General features: G+C 56.3%; 1 protein-coding gene across 4 annotated transcripts in view; it reads right to left on the reverse strand.

Annotated features, from left to right (window-relative positions):
• Window positions 1-4,120: 4,120 nt before the first annotated feature.
• The window catches only part of MYO7A (myosin VIIA), a gene marked incomplete at both ends in the record, with an annotated part of 86,343 nt that continues 71,261 nt past the window's right edge, over window positions 4,121-19,202 (reverse strand). For 2 of the 4 annotated variants that reach the window (XM_082844536.1, XM_082844534.1), the window contains 16 exons: window positions 4,121-4,210; window positions 4,509-4,628; window positions 5,545-5,628; window positions 6,707-6,823; window positions 7,202-7,387; window positions 8,500-8,606; window positions 8,764-8,851; window positions 9,937-10,050; window positions 11,430-11,535; window positions 12,063-12,218; window positions 13,643-13,817; window positions 14,823-14,980; window positions 15,660-15,784; window positions 16,489-16,679; window positions 17,578-17,747; window positions 18,924-19,050. In XM_082844536.1, coding sequence (XP_082700662.1) covers window positions 4,121-4,210; window positions 4,509-4,628; window positions 5,545-5,628; window positions 6,707-6,823; window positions 7,202-7,387; window positions 8,500-8,606; window positions 8,764-8,851; window positions 9,937-10,050; window positions 11,430-11,535; window positions 12,063-12,218; window positions 13,643-13,817; window positions 14,823-14,980; window positions 15,660-15,784; window positions 16,489-16,679; window positions 17,578-17,747; window positions 18,924-19,050 — 2,114 coding nt within the window. Of the gene's footprint in view, window positions 4,211-4,508; window positions 4,629-5,544; window positions 5,629-6,706; window positions 6,824-7,201; window positions 7,388-8,499; window positions 8,607-8,763; window positions 8,852-9,936; window positions 10,051-11,429; window positions 11,536-12,062; window positions 12,219-13,642; window positions 13,818-14,822; window positions 14,981-15,659; window positions 15,785-16,488; window positions 16,680-17,577; window positions 17,862-18,923; window positions 19,051-19,202 lie in introns of all 4 variants that reach the window. The other 2 variants (XM_082844537.1, XM_082844535.1) reach the window with 2 other exon arrangements.

Consider the following 19,202-nt stretch of genomic DNA (forward strand, 5'->3'; position numbering starts at 1 on the left):
GAGATATAATTCACACACTATATAATTCACTCATTTAAAGTATGTAATTTAATGAGTTTTGTATATCGAGTTGTACAACCATCACCATAATCAATTTTGAACACTTTCATTATCCTAAAAAGAAACTCTATACCCACTATCAGTCACTCCCCACCCAACTGGCTTCCTGACCCTCCCAGCCCTGTGTAGCCATTAACCTATTTACTGTCTCTGGAGATTTTTATTTCAAGCATTTAGTATAAATCCGATCACACAATATGTACTAATTGGGACTGGCTACGTTTTCTTTTTGTTTTTTTTACATCTTAATTGGAGTATAATTGCTTTACAATGGTGTGCTAGTTTCTGCTTCATAACAAAGTGAATCAGTCACACACACATGTTCCCATATCCCTTACCCCTCGCGTGTCCCTCCCTCCCACCCTCCCTATCCCACCCCTCTAGGTGGTCACAGACCACCGAGCTGATCTCCCTGTGCTATGCAGCTGCTTCCCACTAGCTATCTATTTTACGTCTGGTAGTGTACATATGTCCATGCCACTCTCTCCCTTTGTCACAGCTTACCCTTCCCCCTCCCCATATCCTCAAGTCCATTCTCTAGTAGGTCTGTGTCTTTATTCCCATCTTGCCCCTAGGTTCTTCATGACATTTTTTTAAATTAGATTCCATATATATGTGTTAGCATACGGTATTTGTCTTTCTCTTTCTGACATACCTCACTCTGTGTGACAGACTCTAGGTCCATCCACCTCACTACAGATAACTCAATTTCATTTCTTTTTATGGCTGAGTAATATTCCATTGTATCTATGTGCCACATCTTCTTTATCCATTCATCTGTTGATGGACACTTCGGTTGCTTCCATGTCCTGGCTATTGTAAATAGAGCTGAAATGAACATGTTGGTACATGACTCTTTTTGAATTATGGTTTTCTCAGGGTATATGCCCAGTACTGGGATTACTGGGTCGTATGGTAGTTTTCTCCACACCCTCTCCAGCGTTTATTGTTTGTAGATTTTTTGATGATGGCCTTCTGACCAGTGTGAGATGATATCTCACTGTAGTTTTGATTTGCATTTCTTTAATGATTAATGATGTGGAACATTCTTTCATGTGTTTCTTGGCAATCTGTATATCTTCTTTGGTGAAACGTCTGTTTAGGTCTTTTGCCCATTTTTGGATTGGGTTGTTTGTTTTTTTGATATTGAGCTGCATGAGCTGCTTGTAAATTTTGGAGATTAATCCTTTTTCAGTTGCTTCATTTGCAAATTTTTTCTCCCGTTCTGAGAGTTGTCTTTTCATCTTGTTTATGGTTTCCTTTGCTGTGCAAAAGCTTTTAAGTTTCATTAGGTCCCATTTGTTCGTTTTTATTTCCATTTGTCTAGGAGGTGGGTCAAAAAGGATCTTGCTGTGATTTATGTGATAGAGTGTTCTGCCTATGTTTTCCTCTAAGAGTTTGATGGTTTCTGTACTTACATTTAGGTCTTTAATCCATTTTGAGTTTATTTTTGTGTATGGTGTTAGGGAGTGTTCTAATCCCATACTTTTACATGTAGCTGTCCAGTTTTCCCAGCAGCACTTATTGAAGAGGCTGTCTTTTCTCCACTGTATATTTTTGCCTCCTTTGTCAAAGATAAGGTGACCATATGTGTGTGGGTTTATCTCTGGGCTTTCTATCCTGTTCCATTGATCTATATTTCTGTTTTTGTGCCAGTACCATACTGTCTTGATTACTGTAGTTTTGTAGTATAGTCTGAAGTCAGGGAGTCTGATTTCTCCAGCTCCATTTTTCGTTCTCAAGATTGCTCTGGCTATTTGGGGTCTTTTGTAGTGAGGTGGATGGACCTAGAGTCTGTCATACAGAGTGAAGTAAGTCAGAAAGAGAAAAACAAATACTGTATGCTAACCCATATATATGGAATATGGGGGGGGGGGGGAAAGAAGGTCATGAAGAACCTAAGGGTAAGACGGGAATAAAGACACAGACCTACTAGAGAATGGACTTGAGGATATGGGGAGGGGGAGGGGTAAGCTGTGACAAAGAGAGCAGCATGGACATATATACACTACCAGACGTAAAATAGATAGCAAGTGGGAAGCAGCCGCATAGCACAGGGAGATCATCTCTGTGGTTTGTGACCACCTAGAGGGGTGGGATACGGAGGGTGGGAAGGAGGGAGAAGCAAGAGGGAAGAGAGATATGGGAACATATGTATATGCATAACTGATTTACTTTGTTTTAAAGCAGAAACTAACATACCATTGTAAAGCAATTATACTCCAATAAAGATGTTTGAAAAAAAAAAGGCAACCTCTCAGGAACTCCGCAGGTAAGTGATGCAATCTTTAGACCCTCTGTGGTCACTCAGGCTGACGAAGACTAGGGGATGATTGCCAAAGTGAGTCAGAGAGGGAGAGGTGGCATGGGCATGCGTTGGGGGTAAAGATCTCATCCCACACGCACATCCTGTTGTACAGTGTGCAGTGGGTGCGTCCTAATAGCTTGTCATTGGCTGATTCCCCCGTGGGGTGATGGGCATAATCCCATGTCCACCCAAAGGCATTTGGTCTTGAAGGGAAACTAGGGCTGAGAATACCTGTCTGGGAGCCCAGCGTTAGAAGCAGCAAGTTGTGTTCCATTATGTGCCCATCAGGTATTCACACTCCTCCAGGGCTCATATTCCCATGTATTTGATGATGCGTAGGGGCAGACACCACAGCACCATCCTTGGGGCTCAGATTTATCCTGGGCTGACTGTGGAGTCATGTGAACATTGGTGGGGCAGGGCTGCCTCAGGTGGCTGCACTGTCCTCCCAGAAAGCAGGGCTGTCTGTCTGGTTTGGGGCCTCCATTTCACCAGCCAGCCCCTCCACCTCCCGCACAGGCATCTGGAGAGAGCAGGAATAGCACTCCCTGTGGAGTGGTTTGTCACCTACATGCAGGTGACCCCAGACCCTTGAGTGTGTGAGGGCAAGTGGAGCTGGGCTGGCTGTGCTGAAGTGCCGGGGGGGCCTTGAGGACAGATCACAAACATGCCAACCTCTCCCCTGTCATTTCTCTAGGCACTCATCCCAGCCACAGCCCAGCAGGATGCCCACCCCCAGATCACACCTTCCCTGTCTGAATCCCCCACCCCCGGACCTGCCCAGGTCCTGTCCAAACTTGTACGTTCCATCCTGCTCACAAAGTAATATTTTACAGGCACCTACTGGACGTAAGCATTCATCCCAAGGCAGCATGGTTCCTGAGGTTCTTGGAGGTTTCTTGATGAGCCAAGGAGATGTTTCTGGCAGGACGCAAGGGCCACTCTTGATCCACTGGCCCTAGGTAAGGCCCAGAAGCTGGTTCCCCCCTCTGGATCTCCAGCTCATCCACACTTAGGTCACCACCTCCCAGGGCAGCATCCCCTCAGCCTGCCCCAGGCTCAGCCAGTCCTTTAAGCACCCCCAACCAACCCCCAGACCCAGACCAAGGGGACAGTTCTATAGGCCACCCCCTCAAAGGGCCCTGACCTGGCCCCACGCCCTGCCCCTCCCCCAGCAAAGACACTACAGGGCCAGAAGATGGAACACATGCTTTATGCCTGAGGTGATCAGGGGAGCCTCGAGCAGGGGCTCAGCACTCACTCACACTGTAATATATAAAAGTGGTCTGTCTCCCTCACCCCAGCTGAGGCTCCTGGACTTAGGGGAATGAAGCCAGTCCCTTAGGCTTCAGAACAATCTTGGTTGGTTGTTCCCAGCATGAAGAACTAGGTAGTCCTCTTGGTTACCTTTCCTGGTGGTGCACAGAAAGTCAAAAGAGGTCACATAGTAGGGCTAGTCTGAGCTAAGAACGGCATCCAAGGAGCACAGGGTTTTACAACTGGGAAGGCCACAGCAAGCCAGGACTAGAACCAACCGGGTGCTTCAGGGGTGGAGGGGAGTTCTGCATCCCGGCGAGGCCGCTGCACCGGAAGAAGGCTCGGAGGCCACGATGGTACGGTCAGTGGTGGCCAGCCGGCCCAGCCTCCCTGCCTCGATGGCAAAGGTCTTCCCCTGGCTGCAGAGGTAGCTGATGGTCCTGAGCCGGCTGCTGCCTAGAGGCAGGCACAGAGCCAGCGCCACCTCCCCACTGTTCACTTGCCACTTCTGGAGCCCCGCTGTTTGCTCATGGCCGTGAGCATCTGGCTAATATAGGAGGTCAGGAGGTCATCCATCTTGTAACCCTGGAAACAGCAGCAAGAAGATACACAGATGTAGGTCACGGCCGCCCACTCAGACCCAGGACACAGCTCCCAGCAAACTGCAGTGGACAGAAGCCCGGACAAAGGCAGATCCTGCCCCCTCCTCTGGACTTACTTAAGTCTCCCCAGCCACACAGCTGAAGGGTTGGATTCATCCAGCCAGACATCTAGGGCTCTAAGCTGTTGCGACCTCACATTAAGGTGCTAATTTGTGGGTCCCTCAACTGAAGCTGCAGGGGAGGCAGGGGAGCCCGCCAGGCCTGGAAGGAAGAGCTCTCACCAGTGACGTCTCACAGAGAAGTTTGCTCCCGCGCACCAGGTTCCCGATGGTGATGTGGAAGTAGGTGTTGCCGCTGCTCCAGTTGGAGATCTTGGTGAAGGGGTGAGTGGTCAGGATGTCCTAGGGGAGCAGAGAGAGTCTGAAGCTGCACGGCCTGGACCGTCCGGCCTCACTCTCCTCAGCTCCAGCCCACAGGCACCACCCACGCGAAGGACCTCAGACTCTCAGACGAGAAAAGGGGCAAAGGGAAGAGTCCAGCTGTGCTGTGGAGCTGCTGTGGGAAGCAGATGCCTTCCCCCTCCAGGCCTTGGGTGGGGCCGGCTGGTGGGACAACCAAGGAAGCCCAAGAGGCCGTCAGGTGTATGGGGCCCGGAACTGGAAATCTGAGAGCCTGAAGGAACTGAAACTGTGGTCACAGATGAGATGGTCCAGCGGAGCTGGAGGGGGGAGACAAGAAGACACAGACTGGGGGAACACAGTGTGTGGGCTGTGTAGAGAAGCAGCCCAGGGAAGTGCCTGAGAGGGAGACCAAGGGGGACATGAGGAAAACCAGGAAAGTGGGCACATGGAGCCACGGGGAAGATGGTGGTCGTTGCCCCCTTCGCCAACAGCCCCCGTTGTACCCTCCTGTGTCAGTGGTAGGACTTGTCTCCTGGCCCCCTCGGTAGGAACTGCTCAGGCCCACAGACCTGAGCAGCAGTTACCCCAGTAGAGCCTCCCACCCTGACCAGTGTGGACAGAGAGCATTCTGGGAGGAAGTGCCTGGAAGTATCCAGTGACGCTGAAAGGCCAAGCACTAGAGTGATTGGATGTAGTAGCGAGGGCGTTGTTAGTAACTCAGCAGTTTTGATGGAGAGATGAGAGGTAAGGAAGTAGACGCAGCAAACACGGTGCTTCTCAAGATGTGTGGCCGGGTGGGTGGATGAAGCGAGGATGCTGGTGGCTGATAGGGTCTCTCGGGGTTTGAGTCTGGGGGCCTTTGTTAGAAGTGCAAACAGAGAAGCCCACCCGCCTCCTCTTCCCTGTCGCTGCTCACCTTGGTTCTGGGATCAATGAGGCTGACCCCATACTTGTTGATGGCGATTAGGAGAATCTCAGGGAAGTTTGGCTCTGTAGTTTGCTAGTTAAAAAAAAAAAAAAAAAAAAAAGCCAGAGACATCAGGTGGGGAACCGCCCCCAGGAGCCGCCCCCAGCTGGGCTTGAGTCTACCTCCTGCTGCCTGCGTGATGCCAGGGGTGCACTGGTGCTCGTGGTCCTGCCACGACCTCGTGGTTTCTAGCAGTACCTCTGCTGGGCCCCCAGATACCCCAAATGCCTTCACGGGCCCCCAACCAGCCCGGCAGCAGTTTCAGCCCTTCTGTCCTGCTTCTCTAGGAGGCCCTGCTATTGCTCCCTCAGCCCTAAAGCCCCTCAACTTTAAAAAGCCTCCCTGAACCCTACACCTGCCTCCAGGCTCTCTTCGTTGCACAGCCAGGCTTCTCAAAGGGGCCCTCTCCTCAGTGTGTAGCAAGGCCATTCCCCCCTCTCCATCCTGACCTATCCCCTCGCCCCAGCCACTTCACCATTCTCCTGCCTCTGGTCCTGCCCCTCAGATCCACCCCCACCCTGAAGTCAGAGTGGGCTCTGGCCCCATCAATCATCCCTGTGCAAAACCGTCCAGGCTGGGCACCGCCTGCAGGAGGAACCCTCCCGGCCTCTCCTGCTCGCCAACCTGCTGCTTACCGCAGTCTGCTCGCCTCACACCCCCGCCCATCCACACTCACCCACTCGCACTTCCTGCCCAGGCCTGAGCTCTCACACCTCTGGGTCTTTGCTCGTGCCAGGCCGTCTGCCAGGAACCCTCCCCTCAGGGTCTCCCTGGAAAGCTCAACGTTGCCTCCTCCAGGAAGCCGCCTCAGCCTCTGCCGTCTGGTTGGGCCTCCCAGGCTCTGCCACCCCACTGTCACGGTGCAGATCGTCCTGCATTACTCTGGCCTTTGTACACATCTGCCTCCCCTGCCAGGCTGAGATAATGGCCCCTCAGTGTCCCAGGACTAAGCCCAGGGCCCAGTACTTAGCTGAGACACCGAGCTGGGCCATTTCCTCCTTTCCTTGCCAGGCAGGTGGCAGAGGCCACTGCAGTTTCCCAGAGCCATGCGGAGGAGTCTCTGTGCCATCTGGTTCCCCCTCGTCCTGAGAAGCACGCACCCACGGCATACCTTCACCTCGAAGAAGGCTGAGCCGAAGGTGGGCCACTTGAAGATGAGCTTCAGGAAGGCCAGCTTGGCGTCCTCCTTGGACTTCCCTGCGTGCTTGTTGAAATAGGCGACGATGGACTGCAGGGGGAGCGGGGGGTCAGAGTCCTCTCCCCTGCCGCTCCTGCCCCATCTGCACTGTCAGGAGCTGCCATGGGCCCTGGAGGGCTGGGTGGAGGATGGGAGCCCTGGAGGCTATGAAGCCTCCCCACTTATACCAGTTAATGGACTCCTGACAGCCCCTCCCTCCCCAAAGCAAGCAGGCCAAAGAGTATCAATTAAAATCCGGTCACCATGGTAACCAGGACAGGGCAAATTACTGCCAAGTGGCTGGCTGAATTTACAGGGGCCACAAGAGATACTTCCCTGGGCTGCTGTCCAGCACCTGCCCCCTTGACCCTGGGGTACCCAGAGAACCATTCAGGGGGCCCCTATTCCCACTGTCTCCCCCACAGTCACCCGCTTCCAGTCGTCAGGCGAGATCTGCCGGATGAGGTCCTGGGGCACCAGCTCCCGTAGAAGCTTGGGGATACTGGGGAAGTAGGACTTGTCCTCCTCAAACTTGGCCCTGTAGATGAGTGCCCCCAGCTGCAGCACTTCCTCCCGCGTGCACTTGTGGTAGCCTCGGAGATACTTGGGCAACTCCTGCCAGAGACAGAGTGGGTCACCTGTCTGGAGGTGGAGTGGAGGCACCTGGAGGAAGTGGGCTTCTTCCCTTAAGCACCCCCCACCCACCCACCCCCGTGAGGCCGAGTCTAGTGCTTTACCCCACATTCGGGCCCACCTGCTTCCCCAACCTCAGCTGACACTGCTCCCCAAGGGGGGAAGGCACAGTACGGGGAAACAGCATTATGCCACAGATTCAGCGCTTTACAGATTTAAAAAGGCAGATGGAGGAGATCAGAGAGAAGGTTATGGGCTTCCTCCCGATGAGAGAAGATGGTGGACCGACCCAAGTTGGTGGAGGTGGTGATGGAGAGACGTGAATGCGTTTCAGAGATAAGAGCTATTCGGGAGGTAAAGTCTTCAGGTGAGTGATTTGGGACATGGGAGAGGTCCACGCTGACTCAGGTTTCTGCCTTGGGGGAGCTGGTATTTAACGGTGCCACTTGCTAAACGGGCAACATGGGGCAAAGGGGAAAGGGGAGAGTAAGATCCTGGGTTTGAAGGAAGGCGGCCCTTCTGGCTCGCAGGCCATGGTTCTCTCTACCAGGGCAGCTGTCTTCCCCGCCACTGGCGCCCCTCCCAGCATCCTGGTCTGTCTGTCCCCCAGAACAGTAAACGGCCACCTCGGAAGAGACCACTGAGTCTGCAGTCATGAAGACCTGGAATCAAACCCCAGTTCCATCAGCCCTGTGATCCTAATTATATCACTTGATCTGAGTGTTGCTCTGTGAAATGGGAACAACATAACTCCTTCTTGGGGGTTGTTGGGAGGACAGAACGAGTACAAGCTGCCAGACACGTCATAGAGGCTCAGCCTGGGAGCCACCTGCTGGCTTCCCGCAGGCCCATGCCCTGCCGGAAAACGTCTACAGACCCAGGTGTACCAGCAGAATCCCAAATCCAGAGCATAGCCCCTCACCAAGGGAAGGGCCTGCGAGCTCAGCCCGAGGGCTGGAGGGTTGGGAAGGAGAAGGATCTGAGGTTGGGCCACCTCCGGAGACCCCAGCAGGAATGGCTTCCAGTCCATGCTGCTGCCCCTCCCCTGGCAAGGACAGCAGGCAACCACAGCAGAGAGGCTCTGGGCAGCTCACCTGGTAATAGTGGAAGATGGAATCGGCCATGGGGTCCTTCCCTGGCACCGTGGTGGTCCACAGCTTCTTCATGAAGAACACTTGGTAGGTGAGCGAGGGCACGATTCCTGGGGCAGAGGGCAGTCGGTCACCCAGAAGATCCCAGCACCAGCCCTGGAGGAAGGCCTGACTCGGGCCCCACCCAGGTGGGCCTCAGGTATGGCCCCGAGCCAGGACCTGCTGGCCCCAGGCCTCGGATGATCCCAGGACTCAGCCTCACGTTACCATCCTTGACGGGCCGTGCCTTCTTTATCCAGTCTGTCAGGTGTCGTACAAAGTCGAAGAAGAAGTCATTCTCAGGAACGCTGATGACCTAGGGACATGGCCATTCTAGTCCAATCATTTTAATTGGAGCAATACTGTTTTCCGACTTTCCCACCCAAGGCCTCCCCGGCAGCCCCTTCTCCAGAAGAACTCCTGCTCGCAGCCAGAGGGGGTGTCCATGTATCAACCCCATCTTGCCCCGACTGTGCCTGTTGAGTGTCTCTGTCCAGTGACAGTGACTCCCTTCAGTCATTCAGCAAAGAGTCACTGATTGCTGCTCTAGGACCCTGGAAAAAAGGCCGAGAAAGGGGTCCAGTCCCTGCTTTGGACATTCTCTGGTATCCGTGTCCTGCTCCTCCCACAGGCTCTAAGCCCCGCTGGGTCCAGGACCTCACTGAGATCACCTCTGGGTCACAGTGTCTGGCACAGGGACAGACATGAAGTGAGGAGACAGACATGGATGCACAGGGAACTGTGGGTGAGTGACAGGAGAGAGCACCTGACCTGCCTGCAAGGGTCAGGGAAGCCCCCCATGGGAAGGAGCTTTCAAGCTGGGCCTTTGACTCCCATGGACATAAATGGGGCGGGGGGGGGGGCAATGTGGGGTGAAGGCAGGGGCCTGCGCTTCAGAGTCAGCCCTACCTGGATCTGAGTCCCTGCTGTGTGACCTGAGATAAGTCACTTAACACTTCTGAGTCCAGGTTTTGTGGTCTATTAGGTGGGGATGGTCATCCTCCCTTCAAGGGCTTTTTCAGAGGTGAACTGACCTCAGCCTGGCAGCTGAGGGACCAGTCAAATCAACTCTGGAAAGTACATGTGTATTGGGGCAGGGCGAGGAGCCTAGTGTGTCCAGAGCACAGAGTGCTCCCAAGAGGTCAAGTGGCCAGGCTGTGCAATGCCTCAGAGGAGAGAGATGTAGGCATAGCTGCTGCATGTAAGGGGGCCAGTGCAGGGATGTAAGAAAGAGACGGGCACAATCAGATGCCGTGTGCAAGAGGGCCTCTTCCTCTCCCCGTCCCTCCTTCTGTCTCTGTCCCCACCCCCGCTGCCCCATGAGCTCCCAGGGCACCAGCAAATTTCCCATGAGACAGACCAAGAGCAGGCAGATAAGCAATCAGTGCCCCCCCAACCCACCTTATCTGCAATTTTGACAAAGAGGCTGAATCCCTCGGAGGACTTGAGGAGCAGCCGGGCAGCGATGTTCTGGCAGAAGTCCTTGGCCTTGGTGCTGGACTCCACCTCGAAGGCCTGGGGGAAGGGGTGGCGGGGGAGCACTCGCTTGCCTCTGGCAGGGCCTCTCCCAGGGCCTCTCGCATCCCTGTGGCTGTGCCCCCAGCTGGACGGAGCCCCCTCCCATGCAAGGCACCCTCCTTCCGAGGGGGCTTCCCCAGAGCTGGGCACCATGCTTAAGACAAGGAAGAAGTATAAAACCTACTCTGTATAAAATAAACAAACTACAAGGATATACTGCACAACACAGGGAATACAGCCAATATTTTATAATAATTATAAATGGAACACCACCATTAAAATCTGTGAATCACTGTGTTGTACAGCTGACACTCATATAATACTGTACATCAACTAAACTTCAATTAAAAATAACTAATTTTTTTTAAAAGAAGGAAAAGCAACTCCTGTCTGGGTCTTCCCAGATCGTGCCCTTCCCAACCCTTCAAGCGGGACTAAGCCTTGGCCTCCAGGGTCCTGGGCCCAGCTGTACAAGCATGAGTGATGGCAGAGGCCAAGGGAGCACAGGAGGGACAGGGTGATTGGAAGGAGAGAAACTGGAGGAAGGAGAGAGCAAACTCCAGAAAGGGTGAGGAGTCAAGAGCCGGGAAGCAGCCCAGACCGGGCTTGAGAGGGATGGGAGGGTCTGGGAAGCCCAGATGAGGGAGGAGTGCAATTTGAGGGGTTGGGGGTGCTCCTTGTAACCCTCCATAGGGGACAGGAAAAGATTTTAGGAAGTTTTTCCGTCCGTGTGACTAGAATCCCCTAGTGGTATTTCTGAGTCTCTAGTCTAGACAAGTTTTTAAACTGTTTTAAACTGCTTTTCAAACCGAAAATTTCACTGTTGGTCTTGTTTATCTGAATGAGATGCTGTGCTGGGATGGAGCAGGGGGTGTAGATCAGGAGCGGCATGACAAGAAGACAAATAGGACTTTTGCCCAGGGGACCGCGGTGGAGGGGACTCACACTCAGGTCAGGTGAGAAGGAAGGAAGGGTCAGTCTGCAGGAGAGTGGGCTCGGGGCAATGGGGGAGGTCTTGGGCTGCGGAGCAGGCAGGCCTGTGCCCAGGAACAGAGCTGGTATCGGAGATGACGTCAACACAGAGCTCAGCTCAGAGGGAGAAAGCACGTTTCTCCAAAGCAGAGGCCCCTCAGAGAGAGGGAGGGGTGAGCTTCTCAAGGAAGCTGATCAAGGAAGGGAGAGGCTGAACCAGGAACCCAAGGGCTCCTGACCCGAGGCGTCTGTGGCCTCTTGACTGAGCCCCGACTCCACTGAGGGGCAGGAGGATGGGGGCAAAGGTGGGGGTGGTGGGGAAGAGACAGCAGGGCTGCCCCGTGTCCCCGAGGGAGCCTGGTCCTTCAGGGGCACCCACACACCAAGAAGCCAGAGTCCCTCACCTCGTCTGTGTCATCGGGAAAGTAGACCTTGTGGAAAATCTGGGTGGTTTTGTGCTGGATGGCCTCCACCTCCACCAGGTGCGGGGGGTACTTCCGGGACCCGTTTCTGAAAACCAGCGGGGGGAGGGGGAAGGGGGGGCAAGTCAGGAGGCAGCAGATTCCTGGGGCCATGGGGAGCAGAGAGCACTTTGGAGACAGGCAAACCCAGTCCTAATCCCCAGCCACCACTTCCTACCAGGTGACAAACTCTCAAGCCTCTAGATGAGATGATCATGGTACCCACCAGACAGGGATGTGGAGGGGACTGGATGAAGCAAAGGGTACAAGTGGGCTTTGCAGAGTGTGGAGTGTGGCCAGGTGTCTGCCTCCCCAGCAGACTTGAAGGTATGAGAAAATAACTTTCTGAGCAACCAGACTCTCAAACTGTCCAGAATGGGTACTGGGCACTGCCACCTTTGTCAACCTGGCAGCTGTGGGACCCCGAAGATGGGTCCCAACCCCAAAGATGGGTCAGGACCTCAGCATCCCCAAGGGACTCGTCTCGCAAGCCAGGGTGGCCGGAAGCCCATCCCAGTGCCTGCCGCCACGCACTATGCCCACTGCCCCCTCCGCCCCTTGCAGCCCCTGCTGTACCTCAGGGCTTTCTGGAGCCGCTGCAGACAGTCGATGGCGAGTGGGCAGTGCTTGCGGGACTGCAGGAAGCGCTGCACATGCGGCAGGAGGATGTTGCTGGGCGGGAAGAGCCCTGTGCACAGCCAGAGCAGCTCCCAGCCCCGCTCCTCACTATACCTGCAGGAAGAGGTGTGGTGTCCAGCAGGGCCACCGCGGGCCGATATGCCTCAGCTCCTCACACGGCAGCACATGCCTGCCCTCACCCCCGCCCCTGTCTGAGGACCAACACGGACCCACACCCCCCGACAGCCTGATCCCATTAGTGCTACTCAAAGTCTGGTCTGCCAACCCCACCCCAGGCCGCACGCTTACTAGTCAGGTGGAGGTAAGGTGCTTGTGTCAGCTGTCACCAAGCACTCTGGCTAAGATTTTTTTTTTCTTAGACTTTCCTATGACGGAAGCAGTGTGTGATTTATATTATGGCAGCAGCTCTTTAACTCGTCTGTTATTTGAGTAGCACTACGTTAGACCAGCCCCAGGACTCCCTCAGGCACTACTCTGAGCTCCTTCGGTCTGGCAGGAGGGAAGCCTGGAGGGCTTCTAGGAGGAGGTGGCATTTGATCTAGGCTTTGAAGACTGAGGCAGATTCTGATACGCAAAGGAGAAGAAAGGTTTTCCTGGCTGTGGGCACAGAACGTGCGAAAAGATCTGACGCACGGTCCAATGGTAGACTTGTATAAGAGATGTAGAGAGTGACAAAGCTGGGGAGGGAGTTGGAAGTCTGGGAATAAAGGGAGAGGGTGGGGCTTCTCTCAGGCTCTGGGATGAGCATGTGCCTGACTTCCCCCTCCTGCCATGGTCTGGGCCATCAGGGAAGCGGTGACACCCTCTGGGGTCCAACACCCCCAGCCCATGAGAGTTTTTTTTTTTTTTTTTGGCGGTACGCGGGCCCCTCACTGTTGTGGCCTCTCCCGTTGCGGAGCACAGGCTCCAGATGCGCAGGCTCAGCGGCCATGGCTCACGGGCCCAGCCGCTCCACGGCACGTGGGATCCTCCCAGACCGGGGCACGAACCCGCGTCCCCTGCATCGGCAGGCGGACTCTCAACCACTGCGCCACCAGGGAAGCCTAGGCAGGTGGATTCTTAACCACTGCGCCACCAGGGAAGCCCCCATGAGAGTTTTTATCCAGAGCTTCCGACAGCCAGCTCAGCCTGAGCCAGGGATGGGACAAGTGCTCATGAGATGCACCTGTAGGCGACAGTGGCATCTGGGCTGGGGAGGGGGTATCCAGAGGAGGCTCGGGCAGAGCAGCGGGAAATGAGGAGGAGCTGGGGCTGTTCAGCTTGCGGGGAGGACAGACTCAGGGTGCAGCCACCACCTCTCGGTTCTTGACCCTCTTCCTTGGGCCTTGAGGGAGAGCTAGGAATGAGGGGGCCTGAGGACAGCTTCCTGCTCTGAGTGAAGGAGGACTGTTCCCAGGCAGAGCCAGCTGCTGCCTGGGCAGGGAGTGAGCTCACAGTGGGAGGAGGACCTTCACGATTACCTTCAGCTGTTAGCAATGGGGGGGCCTGCCCCTCACCCTCCCACCATCCCGGCTTACCTGATGTGGTTGTCAGTCAGCTGCTTCAGGATCTGCACGTACACCTCGTCCTTGAGGGGCTCAGCCTTCAGGGCACCCTCGAAGATCTGGTCTGTGAGCTCATTGACGGAGCGCATCCTCTTGGACGGGTAGTCACCCATGTACTTGAGCACGGGTGGGGAGCTGTCAAGGAAGGCTGTGGCCAATCGGGGAACAATGGCCCGGGAGGCAGGCGGCCACACTCTCCAATGGGGTCTGCCACCCCTGATCGTGTGGCCCTGGGCCTCAGGCTACTCACCCAGGAAATGGGCATAATTTGCCCACACTGCTCTCCATGCCCACTGCCCACCCTCTCTCCTCAACTCCTCTGGCCACCTCCTCACTGGCCATCGTGCTCCAGGCCCCAGCCCCACTACCAGAGTCCTCACAGCAACCAGAATAAACTTTCCAAATCACAGATCTAACCATGCCACCCCCTGCCCCAGTGGCTCCCCATGGCTGCACCGCAGGACACAGTCCAAGCTTCTCAGCAGGCCTTGGGAAACTTTCATCCATCAGCCCACATCTTAGGATTCCCTTCTTGAACTCTAGCCTCTAGCTGTGCTGAGTTAATTTCTGCCCTTGAAACAGCCCTGCTCTGTTTTGCCTCAGGGCCTTTATACATGCTGCTCCCTCTGTCAAGAACATTCCCCACCTATCTCCCCTTTGACTGGCCGAGGCCTACCCAGTCTCCAGCCTAGATATCACTTCCTCCAGGAAGTCCTCCCTGCCCTCCTCCAAGGCCAAGTCAGGTCAATGTGCTGTCGGGTCCCATCACAGCACTGACCCCGATCAGCACATCTCCACTCTCAACTACGAGCACCGTGAGGCTAGGGACTGGGTCTGCTCACCGCCGTGTCTCCACGCCTGGCCCAGCACATGGCACGATATACATCTGTCAACCAAGTGACAGGGTGCGAGGAGACAACGGGTGAGGCAGCCCCCTGCACGCTGTAAGGTGCCGGGCACACAGAGGGAGCCGCTCCGTCAGCATCCCCCCACGTCTGCCCAGGCCCCAGCTGGGCCCCTCAGAAGGAAGTAAGTGTCTAGACGAAAACCCTAGAGGCCAGGCCCAGCCCAGCCCTCCCCTGCCCTAGGCGCCCCCTCCCCGTGGCCCCTGCCTGACCCTCCGTGCGCCCCCCAGCCCTGAGGGTGCGGATATCGATGAAGGCCATGCAGGCCTCCTGCGAGAGCTCCTCGCTGCCCAGGATCTTCTTCAGCAGCGCCTGCTTGAGCGGCTCCCGCGTGTGGCTCCACAGCCGGTCCTTGCCGCGGGCCTTGGACACCATCACGCGGCTCAGCGTGTGCTTGGGTGGGGGCCTGCACAGCACGGGACAGTCCGCACTGACGGCCAGGTTGTGAGACTCCAGCCCCATCCCGCCCGCCCGTGCAGGAAGCGGAGCGGAGGGAACCGGCTTCCCTGCTGCGCAGCGTGACCTGGGATGAGTCACCAGCCCTGCGGGGGCCTTACTTTCTCAGCCGACAAGGCTGGCTGTGCCCCGGCAGCCCTGCCCGCCTCCCCGGCCTGCTCGCGCCTGCTTCTCTCTGCTCGCTCTGCTCCAGCTGTGGCGCTCCTCCCCCGCCCCGGCTCACCCCGCCCCAGCTTAGCTCAGACACCACTTCCCCCACGAAGCCTCCATCTCCACCCCGACCCAGCATCTCCATCACAACACTGGGCGCACAGAATAACAGCCGCCTGGTCTCATGCCTGTCTCCCCACCAGGAATGTGAATCGGTGAGGCAGGTACAGCCTTGAGTCAGGAGTGCCCAGGACTCCACGTAGGGTGGGCACAGTCACAGTATCTTAAATGAAGGAAGGATAAGATGACACAACATGAGAAGCGTCATCTCGATGGACTGAAACTGCCCTCTGGTTCCCTCTGACCTGGGCACTGCTCACAGACGGGGACACCACAAAGCAACCCCAGCATGCAGACCAGAGGGTAGCAGAAGCCTGCAGCTCCCTGTCCTGGGGCCCTCTCTCCCCTTCCCCCGTCACCTGAAGTAGTCGTAGGAAAATTCCTCCAGCGTGTAGGGCTTGGCGCGCACCTCAGGCTCTGCCGTTCGCAGCTGCAAGAGCCGGATAACGTCCTGCCTCTGGTCGGGGGTCATGGTGACCAGGGCCTAGAGACCGAGAGACGGGGAGCTGAGGTCAGGCGCCCCTGGATCTGTACCCCGGGCCCCTGGATCAACATGGTAAAGCCCAGAGCCTTCTTAAGTGGGTCTGGGGGTGGGCCCTGTGCCCCATTCTGACCCTGGGAACACCTTTCCTCCTGGGGGATCTCTGACATTACCACTGCCTCCATCATGCTGGCCTTAGGACCCTTCCCTTGGTGCCCTGTGTCTGAACTAAGTTGGGTCAGTCAGAAAGCCTGGACAAGGCAGCGGATGTAGTGTGAGAACTGCCCCGTCAACAGAGCCTGGCTCCGGAGCTGCCTGGAAAGCTGGGCTCCGAGTCCTCAGTGCTGGCTCAAGGGGCTCCAGAGGAAGCAGGGCCTCACTTCCCATCTCTGCCCTCACTGCCTTTCTGGACAGTGCAAGCCCCTACCCCCGTCCCCATCCCCTAGGCCACTCTTCTCTGATCCCCTACGCCTGGGCAGTTCCTCCTCTGATGCAATTTCTAGGTCCCTCTCCACCTGGCATACATTTGATAGTTGCCCCCAACTTTCAGTTTATGGTCCCATAAGACCCCCAGATCATCTTCACAGAAGCTGCAAAGCATGAATCTACTGTAACCCCTCACTCCATTTTATGTGGGAAGACAAGGAGGGGCCAGGGGAGGGGCCAGGGGAGCCTCCCATGCATCTGCCCCACCCCGGGCCACGTACCACAATCTCCCGCGGTGGCATGGTGACAGTGGGCATGACATACACGCAGTCGGTGGGGAAGTCCCCACGCTGCTTGGTCCTCTCATTGATGCCGTTGGCCCAGCCTGAGTTCATGACCTGCTCTCCTGTGTCATGGTCCAGGATGATGAGGTCCCCCTTGGCAAAGCTGAGGAAGCCTGACTCCTCGCCCGCTGGAAGGCATGGGTGAGCAGGGCCACATGGGGGCAGAGAGAGAGGCTGGGTTGGAACACCTCTCTTTGGGTTGATGACCCGTAAGCCTCTCCTCCCCACCGGAACTGAGGCCCTGTCCCGTATCTGCTCAGCAGCCGCTCTGCCTCTACCTTGCACAACCCCCAACACAGATAGCCATCGGAGGGGGCCACTTCCCAGCTCAGAAGCCTTCCGTGGCTCCCCACTGCCCTAAAAGGAACCCCACACTCCTCGACACGCTACAGGCCTGTTGCTGGCAGATAGCCTTCCTGACGTCTTCTGCCTCACTTTTTGCCCCTCCCGCCTCACCTCACCCATTCCAGCCGAAACAAACTACCCGCAGTTCCCAGACACACCTGCCCCCTCCAGCCTCTGCCCCAAACGTTCTGTTCACACATACGTCCTCCCCGAACCCCAGGCTCCCACAGCCTCTGGGCTTCCCGGGTCACTGCACGATCACAGGGATGGTCACTGTCTGCTCCCACCCCCTCCCCACTGAGGGCAGGGCTGGGTTCATTTCGTCTCTTTCTCACGCTCTGCTCGGGACCTCAAAGGCCCGGCGATGCACGGTCCATAGTTGTTACCACTGTCATCATTTGAAGATGGTGGGTATTGGGGGAACACTGAGGAGGAACCCCTGATCTCATCTGGAGAAGTTGGCAAGTAATAGGTATTTAAGACCAGAGGGAGGAAGGTTCCCCACAGGGCACAGATCGAAGGCCCAGGGTTGAGCTATTTGGTCCAGCTGGAACCGAAGGTTTCTGGGGAAGGATGGGTAACAGGCTCTAGTGATCCTGAACGCCAGGCCAAGGCCAGGGCACGTAATCTGCCTAACACCCTGACCCCGGGGACTGGCATCTCGTGCCAGGAGCCACTCACCAGGGCTGGGGTTGTCCTGCAGGGCCACCACATACTTAGACCTCTTTCGGAGCCCCTCCAGGAAGGTGACCACCAGGTCACGGATGTCCTCAGCATTGCTGGAGGTGAAGGTGTATTCATCCCCCTTGATGGTGGCCAGCGTAAAGCTGGGGGCTACCAGTTTCGCTCCCCTGCAGGACCAACACGGAGAACAGGGCCCTGTCGGGGTCACTCCTGCCCAGCCCGAGTGAGATGCAGCACAGCCCAGGTCAGAGCAGCCCAGCGAGAGCGAGACACGGCACTCCCTGAAGGAGACCAAGGCCAGCCCAGTCAGATGTGGCCCAGCCAGAAAGAGGCCGGCCCAGCCAGGGTGAGATGGGGCCCAGGCAGCCACAGCTCAGCCTGAGTCAGCCACGGCCAGGCCAAAGTCACACATGGTCCTGGGAGGCCTGCAGGGGGAGCTCACTTCCCCTTTGTTGTCTAATTCCCACTCACCCTTTAGGGCTCAGCCTAGAAACCACTGCCTCCAGGAAGCCCTCCCTGCCTTCCCATAGCCCTCAGCACACTGGCCCCTACTTTACAATGCCCATCTCCCCTCTCAAGTGAAGCTGCAAGAGGACAAGGACTATCCTGTCACCACTGCATCCCATGTGCCTGGTCAGAGCTGGACATGACCCAACCCCTGCCCACGTCGGACACAGCCCAGAGACACTCCTACAAGCCCCAGATGCGGGGAGGAGGCACTGCTGGGAATGCCAGTCCATTCCAGGACCCACTCCCAACGTTGCTCCCATGTGCACTGCACTTCTCAGTTTACAAAGAGCTCTCCTATCAATTATTGCATGTATTCCTCACCACTGTACTGATGGAAAGTTAAGACCTCCATTTTAGAGATGAGGGCGTGGAGGTGAGTCCCACACGGAGCCCTGAATCTCAGGCCAGCTTTTTGTACACGCTCGACTGTCCCTGACTGTCCTAACCACCCGTGCCCATCTCAGAACAGCCACGAATGTGCTGTAAATACCCGCCCCCCCCCCCACACCCTATAGGGAGGAAGATGCCTGAGGGGTCTGCAGGGTGCAGCACATACTGCTCGGTCACATGGACCAGGACAGGCCACTGCATGTCTCTGCACCTTGGTGATGTCCTCTGTTAGGTTTCCTTCAAAGGCCCCCATGACCCGCAGAAAAGCCCCGGGAGCTCTCTCCTTCCCTGTGTGTCTGCCTGTGTCTCCATCTGCCCCTCCTCACTTCAGAAAGTGCTGAATCAGGACCCTGGGTTTGAGTCCCATCCCTGCCACTGGTCCTCATGCGGCTTTGGACAAGTCCCCGCCCTGCACTGACGCGGGGGGTGGGGGCTGGACTAACCTACTGCTGGACACGGCCATGATCTCGGGGAAGGACAGCTCCAGAAGCACCTGCTCCTGCTCGTCCACGAAGTAGACGCCCGTCCAGTTGACGGCCACGATGACGTCGTTCTTGGGGAGGCTGGGGCCTGGGGCAGAGACAGAGGCACTGAGAGGGCACCTGCCCACTGCCGCACCCAGCCCTTCTCGATCCTCATAACCACCAGGGAGGTGGCCAGGGTGGGGTATGTGGATGTCCATTTTCCAGATGGGGAAACTGAGGCTCGGAGAACACAACCTC

The sequence above is a fragment of the Leucopleurus acutus genome, assembly GCF_964270905.1.
Source record: "Leucopleurus acutus genome assembly, chromosome: 8".
NCBI classification, from domain to species: Eukaryota; Metazoa; Chordata; class Mammalia; order Artiodactyla; family Delphinidae; genus Leucopleurus; species Leucopleurus acutus.